At 37.1% G+C, this 23,890-nt stretch overlaps 1 protein-coding gene and 1 long non-coding RNA gene across 2 annotated transcripts in view; one reads left to right on the top strand and one right to left on the bottom strand.

The window, feature by feature from the left end:
- Positions 1-325: 325 nt before the first annotated feature.
- Positions 326-23,890, top strand: part of LOC148369563 (uncharacterized) — a 46,132-nt gene continuing 22,567 nt past the window's right edge. The window contains exon 1 of the long non-coding RNA XR_015850023.1: positions 326-378. This is a non-coding gene — a long non-coding RNA (uncharacterized LOC148369563). The remainder of the gene's footprint in view (positions 379-23,890) is intronic.
- The window catches only part of perm1a (PPARGC1 and ESRR induced regulator, muscle 1a), a 63,023-nt gene continuing 43,277 nt past the window's right edge, over positions 4,145-23,890 (bottom strand). Inside the window, 4 exon segments of the mRNA XM_088329658.1 lie at positions 4,145-4,162; positions 4,564-4,670; positions 5,399-5,515; positions 6,479-8,340. Of these exon segments, the coding sequence (XP_088185784.1) occupies positions 4,145-4,162; positions 4,564-4,670; positions 5,399-5,515; positions 6,479-8,315 (2,079 nt within the window). The 5' untranslated portion in view covers positions 8,316-8,340.

Raw genomic sequence — 23,890 nt, 5'->3', positions numbered from 1 at the left:
AAGCATGGAACTTATTAGATAATGATGCGTTATATTCAACAACTTATAAAACCACCCTACACTTTACGGTTTAAACTGTGTTGCCTGGTCCACATACATAGCTAACACATACGCAACAATTAACATAGGATCATCATTGTTGCATTTGGATTAATGTAGCTAAATTGATGACTAATACATGTTTATGATAACACAGTCATGCAATTGGGAGGCAAAATAGTTGTTCGAGATGACCACTAAATAATAAACTCTCATTGTGATACACCGGAGCCTCCACAGACTCCGCCTCTATCCCGGAAGTGAAACTATCCGAGCGAAAGAGAAGTGGGGAGGTGGGCGCGTACGGTGCTAGGAATCAAATGCACTGAAAAATAACAAGTAAGTGGAGCATAAGACCGCTGGGTTGTTCACATTTTTGTTTTGTTTTACTTTTGTGTGTGTGTTTAATTTAGCATTTTTCCTTCAAGCCTACCTAGGAAAATAGAGTTTTTAAAATGCTATAATATTGGGGGTTGCCTGAGCACCCCTCAAAACGGGCTGGTTATGCCCATGGCGGGAAATTAAATTCCAAATCTACTCTGAAAATACAGGCCTGAGAGGTTTGGGGTAGTTATGATTGTCATCAACTTGACATAATACACCAAATAAGTAATAAAACACATTACAGGTCAAAAAATTACAGACAGCAGCTTTACACTTTTTAGTTTTTCGTTCATCTGTCTCTGTAGACTATTAGAATAGTCCAGTCCATTGCACTCCGATGATTACTCCCGTATAAACAGACAGCAATTTCCAATCACATTGAGATCTACATTTCAATAATTAAACCGTAGGGAGACACCGAGTACCTGTACCTGGAGAGAACCAAATACATGGGCCCCAAGCTAATTTCTCGCAGTAATGCCGCAGCCGAAAAGGGACTGAAAGTTCAAAGCCAGAAAAAGCTGAATCGCCTTAATTTGATCAAGATGATTTAATACTAGGTGGAAAATAGATAACGAGAAACCAGTTTTAGGGACATAAGTATTTTTCTTGCTCTGCATTGGCAGCTGCAAGACGTTTTTCCCTAAGATGTTTTGCTCATTTCTGATTAAAAAAATGAAAATTGTGTATAAGCATCCACATGAAATATAATTTGGTATCTATGCTACATTGGAAGTGATTTGTCCACCCCTTAGTCCACGCGATTATTTTTCTTCTACTTCTCTTGTGATCATGTGCTGCTCCCTAGTGCATGCCCCGTATAGGTTTACAGTTCTCAGACGTAATTGATGGCCGAATGAAACAATAGCCCACACAGTGCAGTATTTATCCACATTTGTGAATTAGTAAATGGGTTCACCTCAGCATCTTCAGATTTATTTCCTCTGAAATGCCATCGCTATACTACATAAAAACAGGGTTGACTGTGCTGCCCTTACGAAACTGCAGGCTTACGCCAATTCATCAAAATGAGTGCTACAATGAAGGAGAAATAAAATACAGACAAAAAGAAATGTGCTTTTGCCTGCAACACAGTGTGGAGAACATGTAGCAGTAGATAAGTCACCGTCTGTACAGAATTACTTTGTTGCACATGTACGTTGTGTGTCTTAGTGTCCCTTATCTCTCTCCATTTCGTGCCAGTGATTGTAATTATGACACAATTCATTTATTGGTGCATTATTTATATGAAAATATCCTTTTAAATTCATTTGTAATCCTGCAAAGTAATCCTTATTTTAATCAAATATACCTGTAATTTGATTACTTGTTTTTATCTGTAACTATAACAGAATACAATTACATTTTTGTATCCTGATTACGTAACGCGGTTAAATTTATTCTGTCTCTTCCCAAGCCTGTATACAAAGCATATGCAGTAGTAAAATTTGTCTTGTGCGTCTATGAGCATCCAAGATGTGTGCATATGGACACATAAATCAGCTCTAGTTTTCTCTTACGTTATAGGGACAGAGTGTATTTTTTGAACCAATTGATATTGCAGTATTGTGTAGTGCCACAGAAAATAGTGCTAAAAAGCAAAAGGAAGAATACACACTTAGGAGACTCAAAGTGATCAAACCACACCATTATTCTCCCAATTTTTTTGGGCCCAGATTCAAACAAGGTTTTTGGTTTTTGGGAACCTGTAGCGAAAAATGGTGGACAATTATGTCACCTCCCTCTTTGTGAGGCTCGTGATATGTAAAATGGATGCAAACAATCTTGACTTTCGGGTATTTTTCAATAACTCATGTTTCAAATATACATCATGCATTATTTCTTATTATTCAAATCAATACTGTCTTTTTATTAGTTACTTTTTTTTACCACTAGGTGGTGCTCAATGATACACACTGTCCCTTTGGCATGTTCACCCTTTCCAATGTTAATTACTTAACCTAACTTTGTCAAAATGGGGAAAGAAATAGGTGCCAACACACTGTTTTGGGATCTCTGCAATTGAATCCGATTCAATCTATCCTTGTAGAATCCTCAAAGCTCCTCTGCACAACACCGATGAATAGCTACATTTGATTGACAGCCAACTTCAATTATTAGTTAGGAAGAGTCTCCCTTTAAAATACAGGAGGTGCATATTCTCACGTTTTACCTCTTTTGACCGAAGGCAAGAATAGTTTTCCTGTGAGGTCACGCCCATACCCCAATGTGAAGAACAGTTACTGTACTGGATGGGTCCAACAGAAGCAGTTATACATTGTAACGGGTCCACGCTGTTATGTTATTGGCTGTTCAAAAAGTCAATGGTCTCGTGGTATTTTTTTGACAGAACCGTTTTTTTTTTAAATTGAGATTTTTTTTCTTGGTATCATTACCCGGTGAGTAGAGGGCAAAGTGAGAACCTAACTTTGTGTAATGGGACTTGCACAGATGGCCTTGGTGCGCTCCATAATGCCTAGACAAAAATAGTATGCTGTTCCTCGGCCAAAATGAGCTTCAGAGAGAGAGCACTGGGCATTTTAAATGGCCTGCTCGAAAATAGTGCTTAATTTTTCGGTGAGTGGAGGGCATAGCGAGGCCCTGACTTATCACAAGGCCACCTCCAGCTGTGGGCAGTGTGTGATAAATAGCTGGCTGAAAATAGAGAAATTTGTTCCATAGAGAGCATTTTTTAAACCCCAACCCCAATTCCACACACTTTTCTTAAGTGCGAATAGGTCCGGTTCAAGGGCGATGTTTTAGCATGGATGAAGAGGACTTCTCCCTACCAATATCCAGCTATAATTGTTTCGTCCCCACCTATATTATGTGATCAGTTACATGCCAATGTCCACATCTATGCCAAGACCAAAGCTATGCCCATTATCCTGTTTGTCAATCATTTAACATTTACTGTTGTAACGCATTCTGAAATGTTTGTCTAATGACAGACATAAACACACACCTACCCATCCAGTATGGCCAGCACTACTTGGGTTGTCAAAGAGGAATATCACGTGATAAGAACTATATAGAGCATGTCAAAAATTTACTTGGTGGGCTGCCAGATTTTGGGTCTGGATAAGGTTGGGCCGCATTAGGTTTTCCGCAAGAAAAGTGCTTATAATAAAATTCCACTATCCTCAAATGTCCTTATCTTTTTAACTTTTCCACGCAACATAAGTTCTATGAAAAACAACCTTAAGAGTTACAAAGACAAATGCTCAATCAGTTACTAATAAATGTATAAAACAACGATGCAGCTAATAAGATAGACCTAAGAAACTACAATTTTCACTAAACAGATTCAAATGTGTGTGTTAACTGTTCTGAACATGGCTCCTTGCAAAATAATTTACTATAGCAGAACTTTTTTTCTGCAGCCAAGTACACTGACTTTCAAATCACAAATTTTAAACACTTTACAAACTTAACTAGACTTTTGCAAGCTATGTTTTGTCTTCTTTTTTCTTTTGGCGAGATTTGCAAGTGAATTGGTCATGGAGACAGCATCCATATCAAACTTTCATATGAAGGCCAGGACCTCAACAACAGTTTGCAGATCACGGGCCCTGAGTTTGAGACTTCTGATCTATAGATATAATTTGTCAAGAAAAATATTTTGTGACTCAATGAAGAATTGCAGCGGGCAAGTACACAATGGCACTAAGCAATGTTTTTTACTCCAAAATAATGTGCTTATTTTGACTTTAAAATCTTGTTACACTGTTGTTAGCTCCTTCAATGAAAATCAAAACAAGGCCTCAATATATGAGGCAAATTTGTTGTTAATGAGTGTAAATAAAATGTAGTTGGCTAACCTAAGGTAGCTGATTTCTCTTGCTCACAACTGGGGTTCACAAGTACAATGATACTCCTCTATCCATATTCCGGGGAGGAGACATGATAAACTTTTGTTTTATTTTCTTGATTCATGTAAGCAGTTGTTTCAAAGGATAGTGTCTATCAGCTACCTTTACTGATAATTCCCCTCAAAAATTGATAATATTTTGCTGGATGTGCGAACAGTGAATGTTGATTTGTTATGGCAAAAGCTTGTTGTACAACAATAAAAAAGTGTGTCTTAACAAAAGTTGCCACCAGACAAAATAATTGATTGATATAAGACACGTCAAGTACCACCAGGCATGGTATCTGCACTTTCTTCTGACCAGCGAGCAATTTCACCTAGATGTCTTTACGCAGGTATCGAATGGCTGACAAAGCACTCACATTTGCCAGCAGTGCTGTTTGAAAAAATAGACGATGAGAAAGTTAAAACAACATAATTCTACCTGTAGCGTTTTTGTATAATTATAACATTTTATTGTTAGTGATCCTGAGTTTAATTGAATTGTCTTTATTGTCGTTGCTATCGATGCTGTGAAACATTGTATACAACGAGATTAGACATGGCACTCCAGGGTAGACACGTAACAGTCTAAAGAGAAAAATGAGGTAAAACACTGTCAGGATAAATAGTAAAAATACTTACAATATAGTTCTTAGATACTAGCCCAAGTTCTGAAAAAAATGCAACGGAATATAGTACACCGTAACAATAGTGTAATGAAAAGCACTGCAATAACATTTAGCAGCAACAAAGATGGGAAAATAAGGCGCAAGATATACATTTTTTACAGTTTTGCGCGCTTGTTTAGCGTGGTTATGGTCCCGGGTAGGAAACTGTCTGAGTCTTTTTTTTAGGGAACTGTAGCGCCTACCAGAGGGCAACAGGTTGTATACTGTTGGTGGTGGCTGCGGTGAGAAAAGGTCCTTATAATTTTGATGCCTTTTTTGAGTGAGATGTTTATTTTTTTCGTAAATACTAAAACTATTTTATATCTGACATTGACTGTTAAATATTGATGATATACTAAATGAGCAATTCCAAACTCTGGTTTAATTAATTAATTGAGGGTGGGGGGTGGGGGGGGGAACAGTTGTCAATGAGCGTATGCGGCTGAATACACACCAGCCTTCCACATGTCTCCAACTTCGGGATTTGCTGTCTTCAGCACCCAGGATGCAAATGCAATACAGACCAGACACATATCTGCTTGTATGAGAGGCAGCAGGGAAACATCTGTCCCTGTAAAGAAAGTGATCACGTTTATCACAGTGGAGCGCAGTGAATGGACATGAACACTATCATTGGCAAGTGCACAACAACATCTGAGCATTATGACTCTCTAATATAATATACCTGTACAGTACAGAAGCTGCCCTACTTACGAATGAGTCGAATTACGTCGTAAGTTGCCTCACTGCAATATTTTGGATGTTTAAGGTTCATATAAGTATGTTTAGGGCTTGTATAAGTAACCTGTATTGTTGTGTGCTAAAAATAAACATTTAATAAAATAATATGCTCTATAAAGAAAGTTAAGTTTCAATTACTTTTTGAAGATGGCAGAAAAAAGGTAATCCAACCATTTTCTCAACAGCATCAAGCTTCCATATTCCACTTTCATTTCAATTGAAACGGCTCCCCTCTTCTTTACACTTTACACCAACCATATTGAATGGATGCACGAGATATTAAACCATAAAAATGTCAAAGTTCTTAGCGCGCTGGAGATACAGTATAGAATATCTACACACGAACTAGGAAGAGGAAGCCGGATTTCTTCTTCGGGGTGGATGCTGGGTGACCTCTCACAGCGCCACACGGTGGAAAATAGCACTACAGCACTCTCCTCTACTCGGATAAAGGTGCACACGATACAAAATGTAACTTTCAGTAATGTGCGGATATTTTTCGACATCCCGAAAAAAATGTTTGTATCTACCGTTTTTCGTAAGTCGAATGGTCGTAAGTAGGGGAGCGTCTGTATTTGCACTTTCTGCCATGTCACACAAAGTTAAATCTGTAAGCCTCTATCTAATATGTTCTGCGAAAGCAACTGTGATGCATTTTTTTTCCCCCACAGAGCGATACCAAAATATGAGTCTAGCAGAAACATTCATTTTAGTTAACAGGTTAATTGCAAATGGATTATTTAGATAAAATTTCTCTTGTTATTGCTGAATTGAAATCATTTAATGCTCTTACTTGGATTTGGAACCAGTCTTTGCATGTTTCCATATTCAACTTGTTGAGCCAATATCCCTCTCGTGAAGCGATGATCCTTATGTCCACTGATCGGATCAGGAATGTCTCGATGTCGTAAATTACAGGCATGATGCGTAGTTTGCCCGTTTTGCCCTACATGTACATTCGATGATGGGATTGTCCTCTTTTTTTGGATGCCACCTCTCGCGAGATGAAAATTCCTGAAGGAGAATGTCGCTGTCCAAAAGAAATTTTCACGCATGTCGCTGTCACTTAAGAAATTCTCATAATTGTCTGGAAAGGATTGAGTGGTTTTGGATTTTTGGCTAAGCCTGCTTACCACCTTCACAGCACTGCAAAGTTCATCCTCCCCCTCCTCCTCCTCCTCTGCAGATTCATCAGGTGAAGACGATGCAAAGAAATAGTCATAGGTTTCTGACAGGATTGGATTTGTTTCTCCTGAACTGAGTGAAACCGTCCTTTTGTGTCTCTCATCTTTGACAAAAGGGTGGAAAAAATGTTCTATGCCGAAATCTGCGAAAAAATTATGATAGGATTCTGAGACTGACTTTTCATCCATGGTGATGTCATCTTTAATTGATCGGTTGTGGACTTGTGGTTTTCTGCCCATAAGGAATTTAAATATATTAGAAACAGAGAATCTATTGGAACGTGTTGACTCTTCTTTTAAATCCAATTGCCTCATGGTTTGAAAACTTTGTCCTTTCATTGCTTTTGTGCATGGCTCCAAAGAATCCAAAGCTTGTAGATTGTGAATGCTTGGGCTTTTCAATATTTTTTGAATGCCTTTTGGGGATATTGCATGTCTGGGAGAACATTTAAATGATGATAGCTCTGCTTTTTCTGGATACATATCGACAGACTCATTCTCAAACTGATGATGTGTTGGATTTTCTTTTTGTATACCACCTCTACACCAGTGATTGCTTTCATGTTGAGGTACACCTGCATGTGTGACCATTGTTGTGACTAACACATCAGAGACTTGTGTATTCTTTGGAAAATTCAATGTTACAACATGATGATCTTCCAGCTCATCATTATTCCTGTCATGTCTACTTTGGTTTGAGTCTACTTTGTTCAATCGCTTCCTCCTTCTCCTCTTTCTCAAAATGGTCTGCAGTGATAATGGAGGTTCAAGGACTTCTTTAGTACCGAGTGTGGCACATTGTGAATTACGGGGATGGAAGGATTCCTCAGACTTTGTATCATTTGATCTGATCCTATAATAGACTTTCATAGATGACTCTGTATGAGCTGACCTGTCAATATTAGATTGTACATTACAGGCAAGAGTTTCATAAAAAGCAGAGGGATCTTTTTCTGTGGTGTTCATTTTATCAAGGTTGTTCTCTTTTTCTCTGAACATTATTTTTCCAACTCTGGGAGGCAGATTGAAGCTGGCGTCTTTACTCTTAGTGCACACTTCATTTTCCTTTTTCAATTTGTGGTCTTTTCCAATAATTTCTTGGTTAGCCACCCTTTCAAAAAGCATATTGACGGACTGATGGTGAATGTCTTCCTTGCGGCCTGAGAGGATGTTTTTGATTCCACTGATGGCTTGCTCATAATGGGTCTCTATATTCAAGCCCTCACTTCTCTTGTCCATATTGGTGTTGCCCTCTGAGTAAATTCCTGTCTGATTAACTCTCTGGGCATTTTCCACCATTTTGGACTTTAAGAAATCATAATCACTCAGGCCAGAGTTATCTGCTGTTTCTAGGGATGAAGGACATAACTCACACTCCTTACACATCTCATGGAAGCATTGCCAATCGTTGTCACTAATCTCCACATTAAACTCCAAGTCTTCCATTTAAATTTGAGAGTCTAAATGCAACCTGGAAAGAAATCAAAACCAAAATATATCAAGAGCCTTACTACCATAAGCTTCTCTAATACTCTAACAAACTGAATGCCATTCTTTGCGATCATAATTTTACATGAGTTTTGAAATTAAATAATTATAAAACATAACATAGAAGGAATATCAACTTGATTACAATTATTCTCTGTCAGGGGTATGGTTGAGGAAATATTTTTTTTTAATATTGCTGCAAGACTAGATCAAAAAGCACCATTCATCATAGAGAACAATACTTAAAAAATAATAACATTTGAAAAGTATCGTTTTTGTTGCAAATCCGGTGTCTGTAGGAGAAGAGACCTCAGATTTTAGTGTGACTAACCAAACTAAGTAAAGGTTAAATCAAAAGAACAGTAAGGCAAGGAGTATTTAGAATCAATGTTGTCAGCTTCGACCTGACTTACTTGGTTCTAGAAGGTTCTTAGGGTCCACAGATTTACAGTCTGTACTGCACCATGTTGTATTTCTTAGGGTCGGCGTCCTTTTTAGCAGTGGTCACAACAAGCCTCATGATTTTATAAATATAGAGCTATGCCTCTGATCACGTTATGCACGTCATGCCTGCATCGCTCGCAGATCACGGCCATCTATTTAAAGTAAGATTTCATTACTTTAAAAATAATACAAACTTGAATGCTTCTCAACCCGTATAATATTCAACATCATTCTGTCTCTGTGGTTTCATTACGTAGCTCTCACAAACAACCCTGCGGTAACAATACTACACGCTTGGGTTTTGCTTTTACATTATAATGTCTTGCATGAGCTTTGAGTCATGGGAGTTGTATGTCAGTCAGCTGACACATCATGGGTCATTCTAACTTAGGGAAGTGACGCTGGATCTAAGCTAACCCGCGTAATGGAGGAGGAAGTGCGAGCCAAGTGGAGGATGGAAGTAGTTTAGGGATTCCGCAAGAACTGTAAACAGTGCAACTATTCATTTAGGTCATTTAATCTACATTTAAACATGTAACATGAATCTGTACTGTTATGAATAAATATCGCATATTTGACATAATTCCTTGGTACACAAAACGGAAGGAATGATCCGAAAAGTGGGAGTCCAACATAAAAAATCTGATCACCCATTTGTTGTTGTCGAACCATCTATATTTCAAACTGAACCCTATTCAACTGATCACTTTTGTGTCTGTCATTAGTCAGCATAAAACAATCGCGTGGGCATCTGCTCAAAAGAACACTCTAGTCAAACTAAGGCCAAAATAGTCAGAAGTACACGGTATTTTTATGCTATACGGCACACCTAAAAAAAAAAAAAAAACAATTGCCAGAAACTTAAAAGTCCCCTTAAAATCCAGTGAGCTACATATATCGGAAAATACGAAAAATAAAATCGGAAATACATGATAACAATGAAATACTTTGAACCATAAATGGATTAATCAATTAATTCTACTAGTGAAACCAGCTATAATAATGTTAGTGTATGTACTGTGAAATTGAGTGATTCTTCCCCCCGCCCCCATTTTCCTTTTTCCTGCAACTCTACATGACTGTCAGGTTATTTGGCCAGTCCAAATAGTCCCGAGAGGTGAATGAGCGTGTGAATGGTTGCATGTCTCTTTGTCTGGCAACTGGTTCAGAGTGTCCCCTGCCCACTGCCTAGAGATGGCTGATTTCCCCGAGTTAAATAAACTGTATCGATAAAATAAATTCTATTGTCGTTTTGCTTTTTTTTTTTTTTTTTTTTTTTTTTTTTTTTAAACAAATGCACAGTTAATAAACACTACAAGAGAATAAATGTTAATAAAAAATATATATATATATATTGAGTGAAAAAAAACCTCAATATTTTTATAATCAAATCTTACATCCGTGAATCATGATTTCATCGTGATCCTCTGAAAAGACCCAGACCAGCCTTAACTTTATACCCGATGAGAATGTTATTTCTACTATGTGGCCCCCGAGCTGAATTAGGAGACAAACTGTGGCCTTTGAGGCCACAGCACCTGGGGCAGTGAGCCATTTTAACACGGAAAGTCTTTCGTTACAGTCAACAGGATTAGGCTCTTAAGTCAATCTGCTCAAGATGGAATCATGTCCCACAATATTTACTCTTAATTGTCTATCATGTCGGCTTTTTTTAAAGCTACCTAGTAAACAAATGCATTTAGAACAGGCATATTAACTCCAAGTTTGTGTCACCACACCTAATAAACATCCTTTTTGCGTGGTATATTTTGCATTTGGTTTTAGTTAAGCAATATATTCAAGAGACAATTCTTTTTGTGAGGTCCTGTGTGTGCTCCGCATGAATATTTTTAAAATACAACAAACTGTGATTTCACGACTATAAGGCGCAGTACCGGGTTGGAAGGCACATCCCCAAAAACTATATTTTTATTCTATATTTTCCATACATAATGTGCACCGGACTATAAGGCACTATGGTGAGAACATCAACAAAAAAGTCATATCGTTCAGTCAAACTTATTAACCACTTAACATTCTGACAGCTTGCAAAGGTACGGACTTGGTGTCTGTACGATGTCACCGATTACTCAAATGCGTCATTCCACATATCATTAGGAAGGTTAAACTCAAGAAATGCCAAACATTTTTTGGTTTCTATTTTCTTTTTCGCTGGCAACTGTGTGGACAGCAAAGTAAACATTTAATTGTGCAGAGAAACGTGGTACTCTACTGAGCATATGACAATAAAAACATTGAATTGAATTGAAAAACAGACTTATCACAGAAACATCAAGATCAGTTTGAAACAAGATACTGGGAAAGTAGCTCACCAAAATTGTCTTGCAGCCATCACGTTCAATAATAATATGCAACCATACAAAATACAAAAAAGTGTGCTATTAAGGCTTCATTTTGATTGAAGGCATCAAAACATTAATATTTATGTTTATGGTTTGTAGAGATGTAATAAAGGTAGGCATTGTGCTAAAAATGGTTCATCAAGTTTCCTTCAAAATGGCGACAAAGTTGTTTTTTAAAGAAGCTAAATACTGTACTTAATATATCTTTTGATTTTGCAGGACAGCACGTTTCAAAATGGAAATGAATCAGACAGTAAATTATTTTCTAAAATTTGAAAATCTTGGTCTACCACTACCAACATTATATGAGCAAGTCACTGTATTTTTGCACAAAGAATGCATATCACTATAAAGTAGACCAGTGTTGTTATATCAATGTGCCAGGGCACGGTGGTGTGCCCCAGGAAACTGCTATATTTCATCTTTGCAAAAAGCATGCGATTGTTCATTATCCTAGCTCACAGTGAGCAGTTGAGTTACTATAACATTTATTCACATCAGTAGGGTGCATTCTAATTATGTGCTCAAGAGGTAGCAACTTATTTCTTTTGATGGAACCTTTTAGGATTGCACTGCAAAAAAAATATCAAATCAAATAAAAATCTTGCTAATAATTTTGCTGACAAAGAACTTAATATGTTGCAAAAAATAAAATTATATAATTTGGCAGATTATTTCTACTTATTTTAAGTATATTAAAACTGGTTAAGAATCTAGGTACATACAAAATTACATCAAAGTTATTACCCAAAATAAATAACATTATATTACCTCCTGAGCCACAGTAACCAATTATGTCAAATTGAGCATTGATTCAATAAATTCAAGATTTAAAACAAACAAAAAAAGAACCTTAAACTTATGTAGACATTTTCTTTTCAGACCTGGTGGTGGTGTTTGGCTCTTTAAAGTTGATAATTATTTTTTTATTTTAAATAACATTATATTACCTCCTGAGCCACAGTAACCAAATATGTCAAATTGAGCATTGATTCAATAAATTCAAGATTTAAAACAAACAAAAAAAGAACCTTAAACTTATGTAGACATTTTCTTTTCAGACCTGGTGGTGGTGTTTGGCTCTTTAAAGTTGATAATTATTTTCCCTTAACTATTCAAAGACGTCTGTCTGTTGCCAGTTGTGCCTGCGGGCTTTTGGACATTCATGAGATTGGATCAGGTTTACATGTTGACAAAAACAGCCGTTTTAACAGCTTAAATGACACTGACGGCATAACTGGTAAAACAAATATTCAGATTAAACTCCTGAATAAACAAAGACAGCATTTTTTTTTTTTTTTTGGTTTGAACAAATTTATTGACACTAAAAACAGAAAACAATCATGACAATCTCAACAGCAATTAAGCACATTCACAATATTATATTCCAATATTACGTTTTTAACAGCAAACACAAAGTGAGGTTTGAACAAACCTTCTCGAAAATCAAACATCCACAATTTCATTATATAACATCTTTGTTTGTGTCAATAGATCCGTCCAGGCCAAAGTCGATTGTCCTCGGTCTGAACAAATCCACCGACACCAACAGCAGCAAAACACAGCCATCAAGCATATTCACAATTTTTTTATATTTGACAATATGACGTGACGATATGACGTTTTAACATTTTTTCCTGACATTTCCAACATCAATTAAACAATTTCAGAGTTAGTTTCTTTTAACAGTAGTTAACCAGCTTTGTTAAACTCTTACTTCCTTTTGTATTGAATACTGTAACTCCATTTGAAAAATGAATAAATCCCATCGCATTACTCATGATGATCCAGTTGATGGCGCCATTGTTTGAGCTTCGACTGAGTGACTTGGCATTTGAATGTTCTTCTTATGCAGACACAGTAGACTCGTCTTTTTGATTCTGAAGTTTGAGGTTCAAACTTGATCAGATGCTGTGATGAAGAGTTTGGGTAGTTAAAAAAATGTATGTTGCCTGTGATCTAGATGTTCCCATTCTTGACCATCACCATCCTAAACAAGGACGCAAAACTGTGAAAATCTATATAATGCGACTTATTGTTTTTTATTTTTCCTTATGCTCCTAAAAATGATTGCACAAAACTGTGAAAGTGTATATCTTGTGACTAAATTGGGGATTTTGCTGCTAAATGTATTGCAACATTTTGCATAGCACCACTGTTACAGTGCACTTTTGTTTTTCATTGCATTATTAAGCTGTTATAACTTAGGCCTGTCTCTAAGCACTACGTTGTAAGTATGTTTTCCGTATTTATCCTCATTCTTTTCATTATTTTTTGCCTTTAAAGGCTTTATTACATGTTTACCCTGGAGTGCCATGTCTAATCTTATTGCTTATTGTTATTATTAATGACAATAAAGACAATTCAATTTAATTTAAACGGGGAATATTTATTTGGTGTCTGTTAGAATTTTAATCATCTTATTGACTGATGGATTGCCTTTTTGCCCTCTGTTCATCAAACACAAGTTACATTATTTTGAAATTAAAAAATGGATGAACAATTGACAAAACAGAAAGAAAAAGGGCTGACGGGGAAAAAGTCGGAGCTCATCTTGGTCCTGTCCCTTCGAAAGTACAAATACCTTTCACATGTATCAAATCATATGAAAAACACAGCTATTATAACAAAGTTCACAGTTTCCATAACCGTGTGGGTCGTCGGGCATCAATGAGGATGCAACTCAGTGGAAAAGGTGTTCCTACCATGCAATTAAGGTGTCTTCCTTCCAGTCACACACTTATCACCTACGACCTGTTAGCGGAAAGCGCGGTCCACTTTGACCATGGCGACGACCGAGCCAGTATCAAGAGTGAGTTGTGGTAGTCCATTATGTAGTGTGTCTTGGGCAAGTACAGACAGGCAGGGCCCATCCCTCCCCAGACCGTTTTTCTGGTTGCACTTTGCTCCCCCACATAAAACTGATAGCACTGGTTTCCATGGTTACCAGTAGCAGGAGAAGCCTCCGGATTTGACTATGCGTACATCAAACACACAAATATAACACAAACTAACACCACAAAATACTGTCTCCATATTTACAGACACATTGAGTACATGAAATATATACAATTAACACAAATGTTTTATATGTTAACCAGATTATACTCTCAACAATTTTCTTACCTTAGCTCTAGCTTGTCATTAGCTCAGCGTTAACATCAGGTCATTGTGAGCTTAGTAGCCACACACCCTTGAAAGGGGTAAAAATAATAAACTAACAAAGTAGTCCAACACAAAATGTTTTACAACCTTACCAAGACGATGGTCTACACAGAAAATCTCCAAGTTCGCTTAACACGGAAAGTCTTTCGTTACGGTCGCTCAACATTAGCAATCACGTAGCGTTAGCTTAGCATAGCGATCACTTTGCGCTAGCTTAGCTCAACATTAGCTTAGTGTCACCCACTAACTACTGTGTACATTAAACAAACAAAATTGACGCAACTAACACGACAAAAATGTAAACAATATTTACAGAGATGAAGACATAAAGGAATGATACACAAAAGAATACAGGGAGGGAAGATTTTGAGGTCTGTCCCCACAGCTCCATGAAGGTACTACTCTCTTCATACATGCTGTTATTAATTTCAAATGTAATTCTAAAACACAACCATGATACACAAAAGACAACAATGAAGTCGTTTGGGTAAAGTGATACTCGTATGTATAGAGCCGGTGTTTCAAATGGATAGCAGGCCGAATAAAACATTTGACTACAATCTAAGGGCCGGACATTTCAAATGCTGCGTTTAGTCTAGTGAAGCTAATTGAAGCTACTGACGATCCGTAATCGGGAATTTTCAACAGGCACAAAAAGATACATTTTAGATTTGACATGAACAATACATGAAAAAAGTTGCTATTGCTATTTGTTGATATTGTTCTAGTCAACCCTGAAAGCAATCTAGACAGCTAGATTTGAGCTCATAACCCCAAAAAAGAAAAATGAGATTATTTTTGTGGTGTGTTATTTTTCAGACAGCTAGCTGCTAATATTAAGGCACCATAAGTGGTCTGTAGGCTCTATTTCAAAAAAAGTGGGCTTATTTGATTTACAAGACAAACAAATAATAGCAATGTTCGATCATTCTCTCAACTGAAATATATTTTTCAAATAGAATTGGATTTAAATAAAATAAAGTTCAAAAATATGTTAACCATAAACAACACTTTCTTCATGGTGAGGTATCATAGGGTGAAACAAATTCAAATCTGATGTATGATTGATACAATAATGTATCAAAATCATCTCAGAGGTTTTAGAAAAACCTCTCACCGGTCACATTTGGCCCATGGGCCTTTGACGTAGGTAGTATAGAGGAATACAAGCGAAAATAGAAGAACTACGGTTCTATGTTACTTAGTACCTCCACTTCTCCTCGTATTTAGTCTTGAATACCTGGTCTAAACTTGTAAAGTGCGCGTATAGATTTTAAATTGCATTTTCTTCCATTGTCACTTGTACTCCAATACAGGCGGCTGCTTAAAAAGTCAATCGAACCTTAAAAGCCTCAATGCACAAACACACCTCAAAGGACTTCACATACCCACACTTGGAAAAAATATGAAGAACAAGTTATTAGGTATCCCCTAAATCAGGGGTCAGCACCCTTTTCGGTGCGGAGTGCCACTTTCAAATGTCCTTGTAAATCAGTGTGCCACACCAAGATTAATGACTCGCACAACATTTTTTTAATATCCAACAGAGCTGTCATATTACACCAGTCCAAATATACAAAATGGATAGACATTTTAATCGTATAACTCTGTGTTTTTCAACCCTTTTTTGTACCAAGGTACACTTTTATTTATAAAAAAAGTTCCGAGGCACATAGTCCGTCGAAAATGTTTGAAAATGAAGTTATGTCAAATATTTCACTGTACTACTGCATAAGCAGATAATTAGTATATAAAAAGAAGATAATACTTCAAATAGAAAAAGAATGATGTGCTTTGTTTTTATTTTTTACAGTACAATCTTAAACCGCTTTGTTAAACAAATTAAGTTATTAAATATACTGTGCTACCTCACGAGTAGATAATGAGTACATAAAAAGTATATAAAAATCTACTGCCACCTACTGATATGGATGACTATTACAGCTCCTCGTCTGAAGAGTGCAAAAATACTGAATAATGGCCCGATTTTTTGGAAAGATAAAATTCCAGCAGCACACTAGACAAGGGTCTCACGGCACACGAGTGTGCCCCACACACTGGTTGAAAAACACTGGTATAACTGATCTATTTGTCTTCCACTATTCTTGTTCATCTATTAACTAAAATATGAATGTGAACAACATGTGGAAAGGCCTGTAGCCATTCTGACTTTGACTTTTTACCACAAGAATTAACCAGAATCAACCATTCTTCATCAACTATAAACTACAATCAACAAACAAGTAATATGGTCAGCTACTATACCATTCATCAATTATATCTTGTTGCAGAAAATATCAAAACTTGAAATAACAGCAGCAATGCAGAAGACACGCGCACACACACGCCCCTTTAAAATATTTGCCATCAGTAAATGGTTTTCCGTGCTTTGCTATTCAGGAAGCAATTTGTTAGATAGCTTCAGTGGTGGTGTTTTTAGCAGTGACAAAGGTTTTCAGGGTGTGTGTTTGCCGTATTTGGACTCAGCGCATTTTAAAGTCTCCGCCTTAAATACATGTTCATGTTGCGTCTCGTAATGACGTTTAACACTTGATGGGGGAGGTACAACGCTCTCGGGCATAATGCACAAAACAGCACGGTCATTTTTTGCACAAAGCCTCATTCATCTGTCCACGCTGGCTGAAAAGAACGCTATGTTTTCGCTCGAGGATTGATTGATTGAATGAATGAATGATTAAACGATTCGTTCATTTATCGCGGGCGTGTGTTTCGTTGGCTGTTTTAAAACATGGATCTCTCCCCTGACAGGCGCCGCGCAAACACGCATTTACACACGGAGGAGCGCTAACATAAATGGTAAATGGCCAATGGTCTGCATTTATATTGCGCTTTTGCCTTAGGCTTGTGTGCCACTGGTTAACCCCTCGCGTGCCACTGCTGGCACGTGTGTCATAGGTTGCCGACCCCTGCCCTAAATCATTGCAGTAAATCAAATGAACTAAATTTTTTATTCAATTTCTTATTTTTACCATAAACAATAGGAAGGCAATCCAAAAATGAGCCTTTTCGCTAATTAAAAGTATTGTAAACAATGTTCTACTAAATAGAGGACACAAAACTATTGATACACATAACGTTTATATTATTATTATTTTTTTGTGTATATATTTAATATTATTAATTTTCATGGTTACCAGTAATATTAGAAGCCTCCTAATATGACTCAGATACAGCACTTTCATCATTTGGTTGCAGTTGTTTCTGAGTGTAAGGCGTCATCCTGCTTTTCAGAGATGAGACGGACCTCGGAATTGACAAACTAATCCTTAATCACTCAGAAAACATTTTTTTTTGTCCCGAAAATCTAGTATTACATCGAAAAATACACATTGCATCACTTGTATTATATTTAAAATGAACCACATCTTATCATAATTCAAAGAAAAAGAAAACAATAATGAACGCTTAATATCCATTCTCATAATGAATGTAGGATTATAATTTCCCGTCACACCATTTGACACACAAAATTAGATTTAAATAATTTTGCAAAATACATATATGCCATTTTTTATTTCTTTTAATGTTTTTCATTTATTCATGGCAAAATTTTATCAATAAGAACTTGTATATGAATGTTCATAATTACTTGGCATTCATAGTTCGATTCATTAATGTAACCTTGATTCAATCATGCTTTATATTCTCTTTAAAGGTATGAAGGCTTGATAAGGTTTTCAAGTCATTGTCCAAGATATTGCACAATTTTGGTCCATTGCAGATAATGGATTCAGATTTCTGTGTTATTCTTGGCCTTTGTTCGGATAGTTTGTCATTTTCTCTCATATCATATCCTAATTGTTTTCCTTGAATGTCACGTTATAAATATGCTGGTAAGCCCATGTTTGTAGCTCTGTACATCTTCCAAGGAGTTTGATAACAACGAAGGTAACATTGTTCACAACAAGATTAGACATAGCATTCCAGGTTAAACACGTAATAAAGACTTAAAAGAGAAGAATAAGTAATATGTTCAAGGTCGTGCTCGCAGACTGGCCTAAATTGTAAGTGTATCAATACTGAAATAAAAATAGTCCGATAGCAATTAGCAGTCAAGTCAAGCAGCAACATAATTCCAAAATAAATCGATCTCTCTAATAAAATATGGAGTATTGCATATACATTTTTATTTTTATATTCATTTAATTTTAATACAGTGGAACCTCGGTTTTCGAACGTCTCTCAGTTCGAACAAATCGGAGTCCGACCAAAAATTTTGAGAAATTCTTGCTTCGCTGTTCGGTCAAAAAATCGGAGTTCGAACGCCGGTAATGCGTGAGTGCGTACGCTAGGGTGCGATGCTGAGCGGCGTAGGGGTGTAGATCACTCTTTTCGTGACGAACTGTTATCGCGTGCGGACGTGCTTCGTTTTGCTTTCGCTTTTAATATAGGTGTAAGAAGTGTTTTAGCCCCTAATTATGCCTCCGAAGAAAGTCAGTGCAAGCAGCAAGGTTGCTACAGGTGAAAAAAGAAAAGTAGTGCGTACAACTATTGCATTTAAGAAAGAAATAATAGCAAAATATGAAGGAGGTGTGCGAGTGTCTGATCTTGCTAGGGAATACCCCACTGTCCACCTGCGCCTTCTGCTGACCACCACAAAAGGTAAGAAATCCTATTCATAATTATTTTCTTTATCCTTTTTTTTAATTTTTACACGTTCATGTTAGCGTAATCTTTCGTACGGAAAGATTACGATAACGCGAACGTACGATTAGCCTGGGTTAGCTTTATGTTTACGTTGAACATTCAAAGTAAACATTCAGGGTGTTGGAACGGAGCCCCCTTTCCAATGAACCGCTCACCACTTGTTATGGAGACCAGTGCTAAATGACTTGTAAACGACCTGATTTTTTTATTTTTACACGTTCATGTTAGCGTAATCTTTCGTACGGAAGATTACGATAACGCGGACGTACGATTAGCCTGGGTTAGGTTTATGTTTACGTTAAACATTCAAGGTAAACATTCAGGGTGTTGGAACGGATTAAAACGATTTACATTATTTTTAATGGGAAAAATGATTTCGGTGATCGAACAAATCGGTTTTCGAACAGGGTTCTGGAACGGATTATGGTCGAGAACCGGGGTTCCACTGTACTCCCTTTTCAACACAAAGAAGAAGAAGAGAAGAAGAAGAAGAATTTACTTTATTGTCATTCTTTGTAACAATGCACACAGAACGAAATGTCGATACAACTGACACATACAGTTAAACTGTAGCGAGCCGATGCAACCGCAGCCAAACAGGGCGCAGCCATTTTAGTCATTAGGTGACCAAACCCCCCAATTCCAACCCTTAATGCTGAGCGCCAAGCAGGGAGGCAATGAGTATCAATGTTGTAAGTCTTAGGTATGACTCGGCCGAGGCTTGAACCAGCGACCTCCCAGTCTCAGAGCGGGCGCCCTACCATCTAGGCTACCGAGCTGGTAGGTCAGATATACATTTTTCCACAGCTTTGTGCTTTTGTTTAGGGTGGTGATGGCCCTGGGGAAGAAACTATCTACTGCTTGTTTTAAGGGACCTATGGCACCTGCCAGAGAGAAGCATGTCAAAGAGGTGGTGGCTGGGGTGGGAGTAGTCCTTAAAACCGTAGTTGGCTCTACTAAAGCAACAAGGCAATGTACTCCAGCAAACATTTTTCGACACCATTCAAGGTGAGAATGTTAATAATGGATAAAGTTAGGGATCACACTTAATCTCACTGTGACCTTCTTCACCTTTGATTTGAGCACGGACTAATCTACAAAAGTAACCCGAACACCTGTGGCTGCAGCTGTGTAGAGAAGTCGAAACTGCAGTAGTTCTAATGTTTTTTCAAAAGAATATACCCCTACAATACAAAAGTTGATGAAGAAAACACAATATCAGGGGTGAATAATATAGTCACAATGGACTGAGTCATAGAATTATCATGCTTAGATTACAGCCTGGTACACAAATTTGCATAGAGCTCTTTCTACAATGATATGCCTTTGTGACTTAAAATAAATTTCTCCCCAGGTTCTTTTTTCACATATTTTATTATTTATTTGTTCTAAGTATATCATTTTCAATTTTAGTATCTATTAACATTTTTGTAAAAAAAAGAAAATCTTTACTTGAAATGAGCAAAATTGTCTCGATTAGCAGAAGGTCAATTGTTTTGCTAATATTAAGTTCCTCTCGGAAGAAAATGAGCAAGGACAGAAAATATTTATCCTCTGACAGATGAGACAATTTTGCTTGTTATAAGAGTTATTTTTTCCTAGTCTATTAGATCCATAAAACAAATTAAATATGTATACATATATTTAGCAAATACTACTTGGCGTTCATAAGATCAGACATCTGAAATCATGGAGTCATCATAATCTTTCCCAAGCTTTCGGTGGACAATAATATAGATGGTCAAGAAATCCTTTCCAGGCAACATTCCAAACAGTGGTGCATTCATATAAGTGAAAACCTTTTGCTAAAAACTTGGTGAAACACTGAACTGTCTACATTTGTCTTGTTGGGGTTTTTCCTACAAACATTCTTTGCTTTGCCTCAAAATTATTGGAGGGTGGGTGAAATCGGGTGTTGTGTGTCCCATCTACATCGTCCGTTAGCACAATGTACCATACAACTGCCAGTGTGAAAGTGAACAAATTACATGTCAATAGTATAATGTGTCTTTAACTGTTTAAAAAAAAAAAAAAAAAGAACCTTTTAAGTTGTCTTAATTGTACTTGTATAATGCCCATAAAGGACATTCATTGATTCATTGATTCATATTTTGGTTGTGATGGTTTGTTGAGATTTAAAATGTTGGTATGGTGTGGTGGTATAATTCTGTTTATTCTGAATACATAAAATATGAATACAATAGATATTTACCCGTTGCTTCGGAATTAAATCCCAGGTAAAGTGAATATTGGGTAAGAGCGGGTTAAGCAGCTTTTCTGAATTTTGTCTTGAAATACTAAAATATTTTGTTATTATTCTTTGCTATTTTCTCTGGGTCAAAAATGCTCCTGATCCTTTTCCAAAATCAAGGTTTTAGCTCTTTAAAACGCTTTACAACATAAAAAAGGTATGTGCTTTTAAAGGGACAGTGTATAATATTTAGTGCCTCCTAGTGGCACTAAACCTTCACTTAAAACAAAACACATTGATTTGATTACTAGGCAAACATACCTGAAATATCATTCCAATGTAAATTTTTATAAAAAGTTTAGGTTGAGAAATATGTACATCGTCTACATAGAAAAAAATTCCGAGCTTAGGTCGCCGCCATGTTTGTCTGACGACTTACTGCTATGTCGTGCTCTGTGGCACTAGTTTTCGTTTGCATTAGACAATACAGTTCCATCTAGTGGTCAAATATTTCGCACTTCTTAGTACCCTTATTCAATGCACACACTGACACAATCTGAGTGAAATTTTCTATGCAATAGGCTACCTACCTTTCCATGGTGCATACCACCACTCAAACAATATGATGACTGAAAAGTTGCTTAGTTTAAACACAAATGGTAATACTTTTTATTTTACACATAAGTTGATTTCAAAAAAAGGAGACCTAGTTATTTTTTGGACATTATATTTAGGAAATAATATGATTTATATGACAAGTAAACATTAAAGTTTTGTTAAAATATATACTTTTGTTAATGAATATAAATAACAAATTGCTTGACTTTGTGTCGGCTCGTGCACCACACGCACACCACGTGCTAAAGCTTCCTTCCATGCAGTGATCCGGCATACAACCGCATCATTTCACAGTAGCTGCACGCTGCCGGAGTATTTTTAGCCCAGCGGACAGCAGTTCCAGATTCCTCCCTGCCGTCTCCGGCCTTGAGGCAGTCTGGCTCCTGACACCATTAAAAACAATCCAGCCCATTTTCTGTCACTTCCTCCTTTGGCGTCGAACAGTTGAAGTGATTGTAAGGCACATCGCGGTGTCACACGCCTGAGCCCGGAGTGCAAGCTAATCCCCGACTTGCCCTCTCTGCCTCACTTAAGAAGTTCATCATATGCGTGAAACAAAAAGATAAAAACTGTTTAATGATCTGATCGTAGATGATCTTTGGCTTTAATAATTCACTGACTTAAGACCATCTTTTGGTGACACTCAAATTCAGAAAATTCTCTTACCCAAGGTTTGTTTGCATAAAACGTTCCTTCTTGAGAATGCCATTCTTCTGTTCAAACACACTTCTGTTTACTCTGGGTTAAACATACGGTGAGCCATGGGACAAATCATTCTTCTTGTGTGGACTTGACAGGTTAATAAGTTATCTCAAAACAAAGGAGAGACAATTTCGCTGCTGCAAATCAAATGGTGGACTTCCTTCCTTGGGTTTGGGTCAACTGGGTTATCAGGGAAGTGACAATCAATAGGAAGTGCTATGGCAAATCACACTGATACTTTTGCACAGCTTTTCACTCTCAACACATGATTGACAATTGTATTGCTGTTCATTCCAAAGAAGAACAATTCAGACAATTTTTGCCTTGATGCATTGGTGAGCAATTACTTTTGGGGTGGCAGGTGTTTATTAGGAAAAACGCCTGCACATGTTCTTTTCTTATAAAATGAAGGAATTTGAATATAAAATGGTTCATATTTGTACATCTTAAACACAATTTTACTTGTAAATGCAAAAATGATCAGGCTGTTTAACATTTTAAACATCAGGTTTGCCGATCTAAATGTGTGAATTACAATAAGAGCCTTCGCTAAAAAGCCTTTGTTTCTCATGCTATGTCTGCAATAATGTTTTTCCCACAGGTGAACAAGTTCAGAAAGGACAGTGTGGTGCCAGCAGTTTTTACTCAAACATGTACACTTTACTTATTTGTTTGGTGGAAACAGAACAAAAATAATGACATTATTGATTAATGATGATGCAACTTGTCTTAAAGACCCGTTTTTGTCCGTAATTTTCAATCTCAGTAAACGGTGTAATAATTAATAATTATTACATAGCGCCATGTCCGATTGTTTCTAGAATCGGATCCTCTCCCTGATGTGACCTCATGTTGCACTGCGTAAAGTGATAACTTCTGTAAAGGGTAAATGTTTATTTTGGTGGTCTGTGTTGTTTCCCGATTGCCCTCTTGATGTGACTCAGCCGTTTGGTAGGTTTAGGCATTGTCTGCATCTCCGCTGGCAAGGATGACTGTAGAGGGTGACAAGCAATCTATTTGAGCTCGAGAGAGCTGCTGTTTGACCTGCATCTCTATGTTGTGATCATCAAATTTGCGTACAACACACAATGCAATGGTTTGCAGTTTAATATTGAAGTAAACTGCATGTTATTTGCTTGAGTTGAGAATTATGATTTGCTATCAATCTGAAATAGCAATCTTCTGCAGACTCAGATGGTATCAACTCCTTTTTATAAGACGGCTAAACACACTGAAAGGGCACTAAATTAACACGACCGGGAGGTCCCTGTTTGCCTCTGCCCACCGTGAGCGTGGAAGAATTTGCACCAGGCCAAAAGCATTCTACACAACAATAGGTTTGCTCCCTGACAAGTGCTTGTCTAGCTCTCGAGAGTCCTGCT

This window comes from Urocampus carinirostris, chromosome 3 (assembly GCF_059441175.1).
Source record: "Urocampus carinirostris isolate Australia breed hairy pipefish chromosome 3, RoL_Ucar_1.0, whole genome shotgun sequence".
NCBI classification, from domain to species: domain Eukaryota; kingdom Metazoa; phylum Chordata; class Actinopteri; order Syngnathiformes; family Syngnathidae; genus Urocampus; species Urocampus carinirostris.
This window is presented reverse-complemented; position numbering and strand designations above follow the sequence as displayed.